At 55.1% G+C, this 15748-nt stretch overlaps 3 protein-coding genes across 3 annotated transcripts; 1 reads left to right on the top strand and 2 right to left on the bottom strand.

Annotated features, from left to right (window-relative positions):
* Window positions 1–1913: 1913 nt before the first annotated feature.
* Window positions 1914–4847, top strand: BESB_030820 (uncharacterized protein; the record flags this gene model as incomplete). Its single annotated transcript, XM_029361750.1, has 5 exons — window positions 1914–2043; window positions 2477–2821; window positions 3352–3529; window positions 3758–4077; window positions 4606–4847. The coding sequence occupies 5 exons, from the start codon at window positions 1914–1916 to the stop codon at window positions 4845–4847; spliced, it is 1215 nt and encodes a 404-aa protein (XP_029215217.1).
* Window positions 4848–7216: 2369 nt separating this feature from the next.
* Window positions 7217–9094, bottom strand: BESB_030810 (uncharacterized protein; the record flags this gene model as incomplete). Its single annotated transcript, XM_029361749.1, has 1 exon — window positions 7217–9094. The coding sequence occupies one exon, from the start codon at window positions 9092–9094 to the stop codon at window positions 7217–7219; it is 1878 nt and encodes a 625-aa protein (XP_029215216.1).
* Window positions 9095–10606: 1512 nt separating this feature from the next.
* BESB_030800 (uncharacterized protein) lies at window positions 10607–14534 on the bottom strand (the record flags this gene model as incomplete). The annotated part of the gene is made up of 7 exons (XM_029361748.1): window positions 10607–10812; window positions 11038–11675; window positions 12006–12235; window positions 12488–12690; window positions 13218–13422; window positions 13732–13836; window positions 14286–14534. 7 exons carry the CDS (start codon window positions 14532–14534, stop codon window positions 10607–10609), a joined length of 1836 nt encoding a protein of 611 aa, XP_029215215.1.
* Window positions 14535–15748: the final 1214 nt, after the last annotated feature.

The following is a 15748-nucleotide window of genomic DNA, read 5'->3' as shown; positions in this document are numbered from 1 at the left end:
CACGCCACTCTTGCTGGTTTCATTAGTGAATGTTCAACTGGTCTCCCGCGGCTAATGCCTATGGATGGAGCGGCGCTGCGTAAACGCACACGGTTTCGTGAAAGCATCTCGAGAGAAGGTCCTCCGACTGACTAGCCTAACAGAACGTCTTCAGTATTCGCACAATGCTTGCACATGACTATGGAATGCGACACTCCTCACGTGGCATTGTTGCCAGAGTATGTTTCCCTGTCGCTTAGCAGCAACGGACTCTAAGATCCTTGGGATTGAAGAAATAAGGATAATCATCGGGTAAGCTTCTCCAATATCGTACGGCGTTGAGATTATTCTGTTGAATCACTTGACTAATGCGGCGAACTCCGCCCGAAGAGGTTTCCAACTTCCACCCTGGACAAATGGCATGTGGTAACAATGACGGACCTGAGACTGTCACACGTAGACTTAAATGCCACGGCTTTCAAGCATTGTTGCTGGCACGCCATACATTTAATCTGACTCTGGGCTAGCGTGTTTGCGACAGTCAGCGCCGGATACCCCCTCGGATGAAGGCAACCAGCAACATAACGCAGTCTTCACATTCGACAGAGTGCTGGACGAAATTCTCATTCCGCAAGCCTTTTTACCGCAGCAAACCAGCTGTCTGTAGAGCCCAGGTGACCAAAGGCCAGCGTCGCTGTGCCTCTCCTTGCGAGGGCTCCGGAAGAAGTTCTCTTGTCAAACGCAGAAACGCGGTTCACTTGTACCTCTCTTGCGGGAGGAGCAGAGAGCGGGATGCCATTACTGCGGCGTGGAGACCCTTTTCTGCACGGCACGCGGATAGACAGACTAGCTAAAGTAGTGACGGGCGGCGACCCTGTCCGTAGTATGCTTTGCGCAGCGCAGTCTCCGACTATTGGCCGCGAAAAAGAGAGCGCATGTCGTGTCAGTCGGGTCGAATTTAGAAACCGGATTCTCACGGCGTGGCAAACTCTACGGCTTGCGGACCAGCAATAGTCGCAACGCCGTCCGCGTCGTAAGTCTCTAGTCGACAGGATGATCAAGGCGCTTGACGGGCGCCGAGAGGTTCATCGGTGTGCGTAGTGAGACATACCAGTCCGTCTGAAACTTCGGACCGGAGGGCCTGGTCCCGTGAAGACCCAAACAGAAGTTCTCGTGTTTTCGTTCCTATCAGCCACAATTTTTCGTCGTGTTTGTCGCCGTCCAGCGTGCTTCTTCTGGCGCTTGCGCTTTTGCCTCTGCGGGGAAAGTTCCTTCGGCCTTCCGCTGCCGGTAGTCGTGTCTTGTCTTCTCGCGAAGCCCAGACCGGATTCGCGCTAGTTCATGGTCCACGGCGTTTTGAAGGAGCTTCATAAACTCGGCCTTTTCAGGGTTTGCTACTTCCCCTTCTCTCTACTCCTGTTTTGGCTTCCCAGCCGCTGACGGTGAACAGACGCCTGGCCTCCTGCCTCGCCTCGGCCGCTTCGTCCTCGTTGGCTCCATATGTCCGCAATTCCCTTATCGCCTCCGCCGTGTCTTACTGTCTCCGCGTTTTCAGTGCCCTTCATGTTTCGCACGCTCTGCCGGGACTTGACTTGCCCCTTCGTGTCAACCTGTTTCCGTCGCCCTCACCTTTCCACTTTTTTCCCCGGTAAAGATGCGACTTTGGGCTCTCTCCTCTCTTGGGGCATGCGGTCGCGCCTCGTCATTCCCCTGCGAATCCCTTCTCCCTTTGACCGGCGTTTTCGTCGCCATCTCCCCTTCTTCCGCTTGGGCTTTCCTTCCGTGACGCCCGCCGCACGCAGCTCCCCCCCTCCCCCCTCCCCCCTCCCTCCCATCTCTCTTCCCTCCTGCGCGCCTCTAGGTCTCGCTTTCTTTCAGCCTTTCGTCTCTCTTCCCAGCGTCGCGCCTTTCCGCCTCCCAACAGTTAAGCCACAATGAACGTGAGCTCAGCCTTGGGCCTTCCCAAGGTTCTCCCCACTGAGAAGGACTTGCCTTCTCTCCCCACAGTCGACACGAGGAAGAAGCGAAAGCAGCCGAAAGCCAAGCCGGCGCTCCCTCACAGACGTAAGCACTGGGCTGCGAGAGACGAACGCAGAGAGGCGCAGCAGGTCTGACAGCGAGGCAGGGCGAGGGTCGCGCCCAGGGCGACGCCTGCAGCTGAATCTTGCGCGGACACGAAGGCAGGCCTCTGCATGCGGCTCGTGTAAGGCGGGACGCGAGCAGTACACGTCTCTGTCGGCATGCAACCTCGCGCATTGCATTCCTCCTTGTAGGTCCTGCCGCGGTAACTCTCCTCTCGTCTTACGGTGTGGTCGCGACTCCCTGCTTCACCAGGTCGGCGTCGTGCCTTCGTCCGTCCGCGTTTGCATGCCATGACTCTGTGCTTTGTCTCTGTCCTTGATGTCTCTCTCGTTTGGAGAAGTGACGCCTCTCTGCACGCGTCCTCCGCTTCCTTGTCCGTTTCGCGCTTTAGATCTCGCGGGCGCGCCGCCGCCAGGGAGTCAAGGTTCGAGGTGGAAGAAGAGCGGAGGCTGGCAGAAGATGCTTTGGAGCAGCGGCGAGAAGTCGAAGCGCGACGGAGCTGGTTCGTTGTCTTTTCTCCATTCTCGACTGAGCGCCGGCGGCGAGGGCCAGCACAGAGGAGGGCCTGAGGGGCCTCCGTCGGAGCTCGATGAGTTGGTCGCGCTCTGTCAAAGGATCGAGGAGGAGTGCTTTGCTGCCGACCACGAGGAGAAGGAAGAAGAGACAGACGAGTTCCTGGCGGTGAAAAAGCGAATGGAAGACACCATTCGAAACACGCACATGCTTATCGAAGAAAGACGGACAATACGCGCCGCCAAAGGTGAGAAGCGCGAAGCGGCGCGAGAGGCTGAAGACGCAAAACTGCGGGAGACAGAGATGCGCTCGAGAGCGGCGTCTAGCGTCCGGAGATTTTCTGTGTAGATCCTAAAACCTGCCAGTGTTCAGTCACGCTCTTGATCACGTGCAACGGCGCGCTATTTACCGCGTGAGCTCCGCGAGATTCTCGTTTGAGTGGTCGCTGTCGTGGATCTCGAACCTTTAGCGAGAGACATGCACGCAGAGCCTAGCTGACGCTTAATCCCAGATATGCATCGTGTAGACGACTTGCGGTCGCTTCACCGTTAGGCAGGTGCCCGTCATGGGATCTGCGCCTACCAATGTGCAGCTGTATGGCTGAATTCAGTCATGAGAAGGGCGACGAAGGGACCCTGGAGGTGCTTCACAAGCGGAGGTTGTCTGTCTCTGCCTTTCTCGGGCACAGGCTCTGCGCAGCGTGTACGGCATTTTCTTTTTTGTCGTGTTTTACTCTTCATTCTTACGATCTGCTGTGAGGGTTTCGCGGGTCCGCAGGTACGACCCTGGAGACTGTTCGCCTAGGCGGAGAAATTGATGATAATCTCTCGCTTCTCCGCGAACTGTTTGAAGAGCTTAGTACGATCTACGGTCAACAGTTCAAGGCACGGAAAAAGAAGAACTTGAGTGATGAGGACATGGAGGAACGGCATGCCGATATCAATCGGCTTATGCGGTAAGGCGAATGTTCGCTTCCATTGTCGCGTCATCTCTTTGTGCCATATGGGTTCTCCCCCTTTTCTCCGCGTCACGTTGCTACTCCGTATATTTCCGCTGTTCGTTTTTTCTGTTGCTTTGCCTCGTTGTCGCTTCTCTCTTGTTGGCCGCGCGTCTTCCTCGGACTCTCCCCCCACGCCCTCTGCTTGCATCTTTTTCGCTTTTTCTTCCCCTCTGCCTTGCGCAGCGCCATCGAGGAGCTTCGGCGGGACAGCAAGCGCACAGCGTCCTCCCACGGAGGCGGCTCGCAGAACGCGCGTCTGCGGACGCTCACGGAGCTCCAGTCGGGCTCTTTTGCACTCCAGCGGAACGGGGTCTCCGAGAGGCCTATCACCGCGGTGTGGGGCGAGGCGGTCGATGGAGACGGGGGCAGCTCGCCCGCGGGGCGCGGCCCGCAGGTTGAGGAAGTCTCTGAGGAGGACCGGGCGACCATGAAAAGGTGGAAAGCGAGAGACGAGGAATTCGACAAGCAAGTGGAAGAAATAGGAGATGCCATCGACAGAATCGGTAAGCGCCACACGGCTGGCAGATGTGATGAGTAGGAGAGACCACAGCATTCGGGGTGAAGCGGGGCCCCCTGAATTCCCGCTGCATGCGGCGCAGCGCTTCACGACGCCACCGAGCAAGTGCGCCCGTAATCTGCGAGGAGTTGAGAGATGGAGAAGAAGAGGTCGGCGAGGCGTGAGCTCTAGGCGAATTTCCTGTCCATGTGCCTCCTGAGTCTGCCTCCTCGCGGCAATCGTCTCGCGGGGGCGCCTGTAGTTCGTCCCTTGTACTGTTTCCACCGGTACTTTTCTTGCCGCTCGCATGTCTTCCACATCGTTCTTCCGCGTTTGCTTTTGGTGCTTTGTTTTTTTCGGTTGTTCCGGTCATTGGGGTTACATCTTCTAGCGAATGCCAAAGAAGTTTTCTACCGGCGGGAATCGTTCAGCGTATGCCTACATTCACATTTACTACGTAGCGTACCACGCACGTACATGTGATACACTGGTGTCCAGGTGTACCTCGATGTGTTGTGTCGCCATCTGTTTTCAGCACACGTCGCAGTTCAAATTGGAGAGAATGCAGATCTTCACCATGAGTTGATTCAGAACGTTCACGGGCAGACAGATCAAGCGGCAACTGAAATTCAGCATCTAAACGCGAAGGTCAAGGGCATTCTCGGCAAACAAAGCAACACGACATTCTTTACTCGTCTCCTTCTCATTGTCATTCTTGTTTTCCTCATCTGTTTTGTTATCTCGACAGTGTACGCGAGATACATAAAGAAAGCCTAAGGAGCATGCCCCTGGCTTTTTTTTAATGAGTTGTGCTGCCTTCCCACTCAGCAGCATCCATGTAGCTTCCTACGCTCTAAGTGGTCTGTTGCCTGGTAGACTGGAGAAGTTTTTCTCTCCCTCGCATTTTCTGTTTCTGCTCTCTTTTTTCTGTGTTTTCCACTTGAGGCGGCACACAGCAGCAGATTGGTGCGGTCCTTTGTTGTGCATCTCGCATGGCGGCTTTTTCCAGGCGCTCAAAACAGATCCGTCTTTTGAAAAGTTTTTTGGTTTGTCATTCCTTAGATCAGTTACGCAAAGAACAAACAGCAGTCGACGTTTCTAGCCCCGTATCTCTACCTACTGTCAGCGCCATGGGTGGGTGCCTGAACGGGGACTAGCATCAGTTGCGATAGGCTTCACTGTTCCGGCGGGGTACTAATTGTGCTCATGCTTCAAGTAGTTGTGTGTTTATGAAGTACTGCTACTGAGAAAAAACGGCACGTTTAGAATGCGCGAGTTATTTGAGTTTCATCCCCCGGAGACTGAACCACCTGATCATAGCGTATCTATATGCAATCGTCTGAGTGCAGCCTTTTTTCCGTGCCCTTGTACCACACCAACTCCGAATCAGGTCACTTCCGGGGCGGCGCCCCTCTCAAGAAAAGGTGCGGAAAGAGCTCCGGCGTCTTAGGTGGTCTCTAGAAGTACGCCGTCCGCTCCACATTCTCATCTCCAAAGCCGGTAGTAACAACGGAGCGGCTTCTGAACGCATAGGCATCGTACGCAGATATTTACAGAGCCCGATTCAAAATGCCCATTCAGCGGCCCGAAGGAGACATGGCAGGGGCTATTCCTTGTCTGCGGCCGTGTCTGTTTGCTCTGATACGCAAGAGTTTGCCATCTCTACGCGTTTTCCTCGAACATAGATTGCGCCGAGATGTCAGTCAGCGTCCTTTACGAAAGCACTCAAGGCAGCTCGCACTCTAGTCAGATACGAAGGCTGGGGGTTTTTCATGCTGAGCGCTGCATTGCGTATTAAGCCTGATGAGTGGAGAGCCAGGGGTAGGCGTGTCCAAGAATGTAGACAAGACATCGTTGCGTGTGCGTCAGCTCGGTGGGACACGACGCCACAGAAACAACCACGCGAAGCAACGAAGCGACCGCCACTCGCAGCTGACGTGGCATTTGCAGAAGTTCGGAGAGCTGGAACGGCGGCTCGCGGCAGTTTCCTCGCGACCTCGGGCAGAATCAAGGTTCCAAAACGTCGCGATGCAAGCGGGCCTCGTTCTTCGTGAAAGCATATGAAGAGAATAACGCTAGGAAGGCCCCAAGCACGAAGGCCTCTTATCTTATTCGCTTACGTGGTGGATGGGGTGGCCCTGGCGCTTGCATGGATGCCAATTTAGCGATGCATGTCTCGGTGTTCGTTCACGCGTCAGCGTTGGAGCGTTCTTGTGGGCTTTCTCTGCCATCACTTTCGCAACCTTGAAAAAGGTGGACTGTGGATTCAAGGTGGGGGAACGTTTAGCGGAGCCTCGCGCTGACGTCGTTTCCGTAGGCACTGTCTACGCACTCCATCTAGGCGCCCTCGCTAGGGTAACGCGTGGCTGTCTTTATCTCCTTTGACTTTCCACCTCTCAAGTAGACATGCCCGCTACAAGCAAAACCAGGCGGGCTGCTAAATGCATGTTATTCTGCTTTCGACGGTAAACTAGTTTAGAGAAGCCACGCCCAAGCTCCAAAGGTGTGTGGGACTCCCACAAGAAACAAGCCGAGAGAAAGAGGCGAATAGAAGCAAGGCCACGGCACATGGAGGCAGAAGAACGGAGAGACGGCAAAGAAAGGGCATCGAAAAAGAGGCAGTACTCAGGGGAACGGAGCGAGAGAAACCCAGTGGAAAAGCTGCAAAATAATATAAAAAGCCGCGGCCGGGAACACTCCTCGTGTGCGGGAAGCACATACACCGAGAGGGAAGACAGGACAGAGGAGAATACAGCAAAAGCCTGGCGAAGCCGGCAGCTGGCAGCTAGGTAGGGCTGAAAACTGCGCTTCGGAAAACGGCAGTATATATGTAGTCGCCAACTATAACAAACAGCAATTCTTGGGCTCGCTCGCTGCAGGGAAACTCAACTCTACCCTGGGTACGTGTATCACCGTAGACGGTCTGAATCACGAATCCACAGAGACTTCGCGGTGGAAAACACATCCGCCTGGAGTTCTGTGTTATGCGTCTTCGGGAAGTAGGCCGCTGATGTGCTGACAGGTTGCATCGTCATCGTCAGATCCTTTTCTTTCTGCGCGAAAGAGCGGCACGATATAGTCTGTGGTGAATTCCTTTCGTCTTCGCTCAAGACGTCGGAGAGCGGGGCTGGCAGAAAGGAGACGCTTCACAGGCGCAAAGAAGGAGAAGCCTCCCCCCCCTCGAGCAGGTCTCCCGGTCTCTTCACACGTTCTTCTGCCAGAGTTCGCGCAAAGCTATCAAATGCAGGCACGAGCAGGAAGGGCAGGGCGGATGCCGGCGCGTCACGAGGTGAGGAAGCGACAGCTCTGGCCACAAAAGACTCTAGAAACGCTTCGAGAGACGTGTGGTAGACAGCGAGCGGCCTTCGCCGCAGTCGCCTCCACCAGGGCAGCCCGTCTGCGCCGTCGCGTGCCTTCTGCCCCGCGGCACACCGCGCGCGCTCCGCGTCCTCTCGACTCAGGTAGAGCGAAAACGGCGCGGACGCACCCGGCATAGTTTTCGAGAGGAGACTCCAAGGGATTCGTGGTGTGTGTGAGACGTAGAACAACGGGGTACCAACAAAGGACGACTCAGATCCCTCTTCTGCGAGCAGAGCGTCAAGCTGGGACGTGTCCGGAACGAGGACGAAGCGTGAGAAAAGATACGGGGTTTCTGCGCCGTCTTGACTGCTCCCCCAGGCTCCCGGCGTCTCCGCTGCATCTTTCCACCCGAAAAAAACTCTCCGTAGCGCGCCAAGCCCGAGCCAACGGCCGTCCGGTCCTGAGCCTGTGCGAGATGCGGAAGCAGCCGCGGTCAACTGCGCAGGAAGATCAGTGGGGTAGGGCGGTAGAAGAAGAGGATAGACGCTGGCCAGCGAGGTGGTCGCAATTTCCAACAATGGGGGTCTTCTCCCGCCGTGAAGCGATGAGCCCTCTCCTGCGCGCTGCGACTGAACGTGTTTCAGATAAGCTGCAGCGTCGCGCGGGCTCAGGAAGAAGAGGCCTAAGCCTCTCGCCTTGCTCACTCCTTTCCTTCGCTCGAGGTCTTCGAGGGTCTTCACCTGTTCAGACAACAACTTCTCTAACTCCTGTCTCATATTCCGTCTGCCTTTCCCCTTGCCGTGGGCCGCTTCCTGCTCTCTGGGCTCGCGATGTGGTGATTCTGCTCCCCCCGCCGGATGCGAAGGAAAAAATGCAGGCACGAGCTGCTGCGTCTCTTTGAGCACAACAGTGTAAACCGGGATAGTCCGGAGGATGGCGGAAACGAGCTCCCTCTGTCTACGCTCTTTTGAAGGAAGTTCTGTCCATGAAGCCCCGCTGGCGGTCTGCGGATCTGTTCCCGCCCGCGCAGCCGCGCTGTCTGCGCAGGCTTTCTGCAGTTCGCTGCTGGAGCTATCCAGCAGCAAAAAAGATGAAGAGCTGTCGCCTCGGTTCTCGGATAGGTCAGCGAGACGCCCATTCCTCAGCGCCAAACTAAACACGCGCAAAGCAAGACTCCGCGGCGCCACACGCAGCGTGCGCACAGCTGACAGGGGAGAAGCCGCCGAAAATCGCGACAGAGATGAAAATAAATGGGCACACGGTAAAGGCGTTGCGCGGGGAAAACCTTTCTTCGGAGGCTGCAGTGCGGAAGTTGCTCGAAGGTTGACGTTCGCTCCGGGTGCCCCGCGGGGAGCCACAGTCGACGCGCCTCCGTGACACGCTGTGGAGTCGGCGGGCTGTTTGCCAAGAGAATAGCATTCTCGCATGTTCAAGACAGCCTCTTTCGAAGAAATGTCCTCGTATAGAGGGGAATGACGAAGAGATTGCGCTCCACTTCTTTGAAACCGGTAGGAAAACACAGAAGGAGACAGGCCTCGCGTGAGCGTGGAAACATACACAGCTCCAGCCGACAGCAGCGGGACTGCCGGTCTTTGAAGGAAACCGCAGCCGCTGGCGCCATCTGAGAGAGGTGTGAGCCAAGATGAAACGGAGACACCAAACAGCAAGACTACCCAGCGAGCTGGGAGCAGAACTCGCCCGAAAAGGAAAGGGAACTGAGCCATGGTTACTGGTTCGGGCGTGGGCAGCTAGGTGTGTGCCTTTAAATCTGCAGACGGAGGAATGCGCGAGCATTCATGGGTTTCATGCCTCACAAAAAAGTCTAGACTTCGGGGACAAGTACGGAACTTCAGCTGGATGGAAGTCCTCGCGCGTATGGTGTCTCTTGCGGGAACGGAGAGGGAGTGCGTCGAAGCGCATATGCCAATGCAAAAAGGGTCGCCACAACCTTGCCGGCACCCATGTTTGAAGATGCACGAGAGGACATGAGGAGGCTCATGACGAATAGAATACACGGAATTGGAAAACGACTGGAGTGCACAAATGCTTTATTGCCCTCTGTCAGTTTTCCGTTGTCTCGCGCCCTCCTGTCTCCTTGTCAGGTTTGCCCGTTCGGCCGTCCACTTGTTTCAGGGCGATGGGGTCGAGCTCTGTCTGGTGACAGAAGGACTCCCTTTGGTAGCACAACGCCTCATGCCTCACAGAAAACTTCACCATCCATCTGTGTGCATGCCTCTTAAAGGACGAAGCACTGGCAAAGACGTTAGAATTCCTCGGCGCCTCTCGAAGATCGCGTGCACTGCGAGGCATGCTCCCGACGGGCGCACACAGCATGCGCTTGTCGAGACACGCTCTTCGCCGACGCCACGAAAACGTGATCCGGGATTGAACGACAACGATTATCCTTTTTTGAGCAAGCCTTGCATAATAATGTATTGAATGGTGCCCGATATCGCCTCGCGGAGGGGAAGCGTTCGGTAGTCGCGGCCGTTTAGCGGGAAAATACGTGTGCTGTGTGGCGCCCTGCGAGAGTGCGTCGGCTTCACAGTGCGAAATACACGTAAGTGACTGGCCACCTGTACGGCGTAAAGGTTTTTGCACAGCGAGCTTCAAGCATCTGCAGTTGTAGACACGTCCGTCACGACGCTATTTGCCTTCTGCGCGCGAATGCGATTCGCTAAGGAGTGACGCCGTCGCGTAGATCTGTGTCTACGCAACCGGCAAGACAGGCCAAAATGGGCCTGAACTTCGGCATAAGTTTGCATACACTGAGGCAGGAAGAAGCTTCTCTGGCGACTTCTTCCGAAACAGTCAACTAGCACTTTGAATGCGTGCTGCGAGGACGGAGAGTAACAACTTGTATGACGGGAATCGGATGAGACCGGCTGAGGGCGCTACGGTTCACAAGGCAGACTATCAGCATCAGTTGCTCGGTTACAGACAGCATTGAAAAAGAGTTGCACGTATCTGAATGCTTGAGTGACATTGAAGCCGAGAAGATTCTTTCGAGCGACAAAGCTGCCTTGTGCCGACAAGTGCCGCGAGGAATGCGTTTGTAGGCACGAGTCAAGTTTGGACTTGACTCACATTCTTAACACGCCCAGCAGGCCCCGAACTGCGGAAACTGAGCGATGGAGAGAATGAAGAGAAGCCGTGTTTGCAGGACGAGAGGTGCGAGGCCCGTTGTGGGGGGAATTGGTTCAGTGCCGTTGCCTGAGAAGTGCCCACATTTTCTTTTAATTTCCAGCGGCCGTCGACCTCGAGTTCAATCTGTTTCGGTAGATCTGCCCGGTGGGGCCTGCGGTCAGCTGACCCCGGGTTCTGCTCACAAATCTGCGACTGGAGCCGCTTGAAAGGGCGTCACTGGCTCCCTGGCTGCCAGCACTACCACCGCCTCCCTTCATCGCGTAGACGTCCCGGAGTGTGACGAATTCAACGACCTCTGCCACAACATACAACATAACGAGCGCACAAGGCATATGGCATTAGACGCCTGTGAAAGAAACTGGCTGGAGAGGGGTTGGCTCTGTGCTCTACAAGCTTCAGTTTGGATTGAATTGTTCCGCGCAACCGGCTTCAAATGCATGCCTTGTCCGCGCGCTGGGCTGCACGGGCCACGAGAAGGCACCGGCGGCTGCCCTCACCACTGCAGTCCAGTCGTGCTCACCCTCGTTCCGGCAGTATCCAAGCGAAACGTTAACCATTTTAGCCCCCTTTTGCTGCAGCTTTTTGCTCTTTGTCAAAATGTCACAGATATCTTTGAAGTCTCTCATGTAGTTTGCAACGACGCCCAGCATCTGGATTGCATCATCACAGAGTTGCTTCTGTTCGTCAACCTCATCAGCGTCCCCTGTCTTCTCGCTCGCCTTATTTTCGCGTCTTTTTCTGCTGGTCAGGAGAGGGGTATTGCCGTTTGCTACTTTCTTCAACTGCCGCGTAGTGTTGTGTGGGAACCCGTCCACTGGCATGGAATCAGAGGCCAGAGACGGCTGCGGCGACGACTGCATTTTAGCTGCGTTGCCGTCAGCGCCTTCGCGCGTCGGCCTCCGCTCCCTCGTATCCGCTGGAGAACCGCCCTCGAGGCGCCGACCAGGGCCTCCCTTCCCAGTGATTTTGGCGCTCGGCCCTACTGGTGGCGCAACTGTCACAATGACGGAGCTCTTCGCAGTGCTGGCGCCGTCATCGATGGAGGCACTGCCGGAAGCTGGGTTTGCTGAAGGAGACGTCAGTGGAGGAATGCTGGCTGGACAAGGAGAGTTGGGATTTGATGCACCAGGAATACCGGCATCGCCTTCCAGGGCCTCCCTGGGTGTGCGCAAGAACCGCACGGGGTTAGGAGGAATACGGATGATACTCATGAGAGTGTGGCAGCGCTACATTCAGTCATTCTTCAAGTGAGTGCAGCGAATGGTATCCTCTGCAAATCTCCTCCGTCGCAAAAGAAGGATTTGCTGAACAGAAGTGACTGCAGGGTAAAACTTTTGTCTTATCCCACGTAGCTGTTGCCTTGTTTCTCAGATCAGATGATATGCCTGCTACGCCTGTTTGTCTTAACATTAAATTATTACATCCCATATGTTGCACGCTTGATAGAGAGTAGGAGAGGAAGCCTGAGGACGGATGATCTGCACTTACGCTTGACGTCGCAGCAAGCGCTTCACCAGGTGGTTCGCATGCTGTATATTCGGTCTTTTTTCTATGCACCGCTGGAATAGATTCTCGACGGAGAGCAGCAACTTCCCAAAGTACAGGGCCTCTTCGCTGGCATGGTTAAGCATTTCTTCTGTCTGACCTTGGCTGTTGGTCTTTTCCTTTTCATACATTTCTAGTTCTCGTTGGAGTGCCGCCACTGAGTTGTTTTTCTCCTGAGCACCGGCATCAATACAAAACTAGATCACTGCCTGCGCTGACCAAATCTCCTACGTCCTCCTTAGAGCATCTCACTATAAAATTGCCCCTTTCAGGGTGATGTAACGCGTTTACAAGGTCAAGCATCGTAGACTGGGCCCAGCATTCACTGGTCCGGGAGCACCGTTGAACGTTTCTACCCGGGCACGCTTGTCTGTCCTCTTTGGCCGCGGAGAACCGCTCAGCAAGTCTAAAATCTCTTACCGTACCAGAATTTCGTTTGCTGCATGTCTCTTATACGTCTGGTAGGCGCCTCTGATTTTGTCGGCTCTGAGGTTCAGCTCCTCTTCTTTTTTCACGAGGGTCCCGTTGACAGATTGAAGCAGATCATACCGGCTCATCATGTCCGAAATTTCTGGAAATTCATCGCGGACGTGCATTACTGCCGTCAGGAACTCCTCAAACTTTCTGTCTGCCAACAATGTACGAATACAGTCTCAGAGATAAAAGTAGGCGTTTCATGAACACCCGGGTAGCACTCTTCGTGTCGGCATGTTGTTTGTTGCACGGTTCAGAGCTTGATATTCGCATCGCGAAACGAACTGCCTACCGACGTCGTAAAGTGGGCATCAATGTGGCGTTAGTACGAGTACAACCCGTTCTTTTCACGGAAAGGGGGACAGTGCAGAAAGGTTGCCTCGTGTTGTCCGAAGCTGGACTCGCTCATATGTGTACTCATGAGAGTGGCCCTCGACTCCTACCAAGGCCTTGTGCGAACCCGTACGGCCGGGAAGTGGTCAGCAGTATTCAGTCAGCGAAAAAAGAACTGCTTCGCGGTGAAGAGACTGCAAGTTCAAACGGACTTGAACGCACCACACCACTTGCCTCTTGCTCAGAAGTTCCGGTACGAAACGAATGGATCTACGTGGGCAGGCCGAAATTGGTGGCCTGCGCATCGACCGGCGTCTGGGGCGGATTCGTGCCTGGAGCATGACGCACATCGTTTAACGCCGGCTTCGAGCTCTTGTTCTTTTGCCTCTGCCTGCTCCACCTCTACCATCAGCGTCGCAATGGCACTTTCTTTCTCCTTGATGGCCTCACGCTCCACAGCAGCGCGCTTCTCTGCACGCCTTCTCTTTTCCTCATTTGTGTCGACGAACTTATTGAATCTATTCAGCTGGAGGTGGAGCTGCGCCTCTTTGTCCTGTTCGAACAATAGACGAGGCATGCTCACATCCTAGTGCCAACGCGCCGCCATCATGCAGGACCGAAGGGTGAGAGGGAGTGCAAGCCCTCTCCAGGCAACAGCATCAAGCGTTCAATGCCACCGGTGTGGAGAGCCACGCGCACCCTAGGAACGAACTATTATACGATTCTGGCAGACGCCTAAACGTGGTGCCAGGAGTTGCTACAGGATAGACTTGCGACCCACAGCCAGTTGAGGCGAGACTAGATTGATGTCTAATTGGGTGCACCAGCATGGTGCAGACTAACGGTCGTGCTGCTCTCATACTTTCAGTTGGGCTTCTTTGATTCGAAACTGCTCCTCTTCTTTCGCATAGTGTTCCTTGTGTCGCGCCAAAGCCTGTTCCACTTCGTGCATCTGCCCTCGGCTTTCCTGGATAGAAGATAGCAGCGCAACCGATTTGCTCGCTAAAGCCACTCAGAACGGAGGGATAGTGTGCGCGGGGTTCTCTTGACGTCGAACCGACTGCAAAACCGGCATTCTAGATGGGATCCGCTGTTGGCTGACTGCCGATCTGGAGCCCACCAGCGGTGCTGTCGTGCGCAACCGGACAGCCGAGCGTTCGTTTCAATCCGTCCCCAGCGGAATGATTACCTCTCACAGACACAGCGGCACGAGCTCCGTGCTTCCCGCTGTCGCCTGTGAGCAGGCGTCGTGTTTTACCCGCTGCCGCCGACGGAGGCAGCTAGTTCATGGTAAGTGGCTCGTCGACAAGAGTGCCTAGCTGCACTGGCGAAACCATACGGAAAACAGGGCTGCTGCACACTGCCTATTAACTGGCTACCACGCGTCGTGAGATACAGATACAGAATTATGCTCACCTGAAGGCGCGCATTCGTCGATGGCGCATGGAGTGAAATGTTCTGAAGCTCCAAGATCTCCTTGAGACTACGTGATGACGGTTGGGTTCGACCCGAAAGGGCAGCCAGTTCCCACTCGGCGCACTGGAGCCCAGATGAACGTTGTTGTGGCTCCGCTACCGAATCAAACAATCTGCTGGCTGAGGGGCGTCGCCGTAGTCGGGCCTCTTGTAGCCCTTTCGGCTCTGAGTAGGTCGCCGAGTTCGCCATTCCAGCGAGGTACGGGAGTCTACGTTTCAAAATACAAACTCATGCTCACACGGCTAAAAGCATTTACATTGTCTCGATTGGACCTTTGGGGTCTTCGCCGATCCACCTTCTTGCCGAAGGCTCGAACCCTGAATCCCTACTCTGGGGCATCCAACGCTCTTCCGCCGTGTGCAGCATCCTGCGCACGGGGGCGCCTTCCGGCGAGCATTAGGCGTGCAGAGCAGGGCCCGCCAACTGACGGAGACACAATGAAACGACCTGTGGAAAGCACGAGCCTGCCGCTGTCTGTCTACGTCTTCCATGCATCCGGAACAAGGGATTCCGCATCTGCGCCGTGCGTGTTAGGCAGACACAGTATTCATGGAATTGCGGTAACTACCTACTTCAATAATTGTGCTGGCGGGCGGGGGGGGGGGGCTGTATAATGATCTGCATGCAGCCCTAAAACTGAAGATGTTCTGGCGCTGCGCACCCAGTCTTGATGGTGAATACTAACCGTTTATGTCATACCTGCACGTGACACGTGCAGTAGGACCGACTCAGTTATCTCATGGGTGCAAAAGAATGCACAGTAAGTCTCCATCGCAAAACTTCGTACCAATATATATTGGTGGTTCGGAAGTCGTTTTCCCAAGAATTAACGCGATCTCCTATTTTCTAGTACCATTAGTGAACTCTTTAGGTCTGATGTACGCAGTGAGCTTCCATGTGAGCGCCTCCTGACGGGCCAGTAGAAAAGGCCTCTTCATCTCTTTCCGTGGCAATATATGGCTAACATATCACGCGGCATGAAGCAGCAGCGAGCAGGCCTTCGCTCCACGTGCCGACGGCGAGCGCGTACGAGGACACCGCTTTCTGGTGCTGGCCGTGAGAGCAGTCTTCAGAGACTGTCGTTAGCTGGCCAACTCCACGAAACGAGAAAAAAAAATATCAGGGTCTGGGTGTCCATGGCAATCGACTCTGATGCATCAGCCATATGGACTTGTGCACTCTGCGTTGAGGCAGGGGGATCTCGTCGCGTGGAGACAGAAAGCACGCAGACACGGTGGTATCGGCGTTTCACTTCCGGTTATCCAGCGTTTGACGGTCACGCAGACCGCTTTGGGCGCCGCTGTATTTTCCTTACCTACTTCCTGAATAGCCACCAAAAGAAACACGTGCACGCTGTCGCTCACGTCGTGCAGTCAGGCCAGTTTTATCTGCCTTGAATCGCC

The sequence above is a fragment of the Besnoitia besnoiti genome, chromosome XIII, assembly GCF_002563875.1.
Source record: "Besnoitia besnoiti strain Bb-Ger1 chromosome XIII, whole genome shotgun sequence".
NCBI classification, from domain to species: Eukaryota; Apicomplexa; class Conoidasida; order Eucoccidiorida; family Sarcocystidae; genus Besnoitia; species Besnoitia besnoiti.
This window is presented reverse-complemented; position numbering and strand designations above follow the sequence as displayed.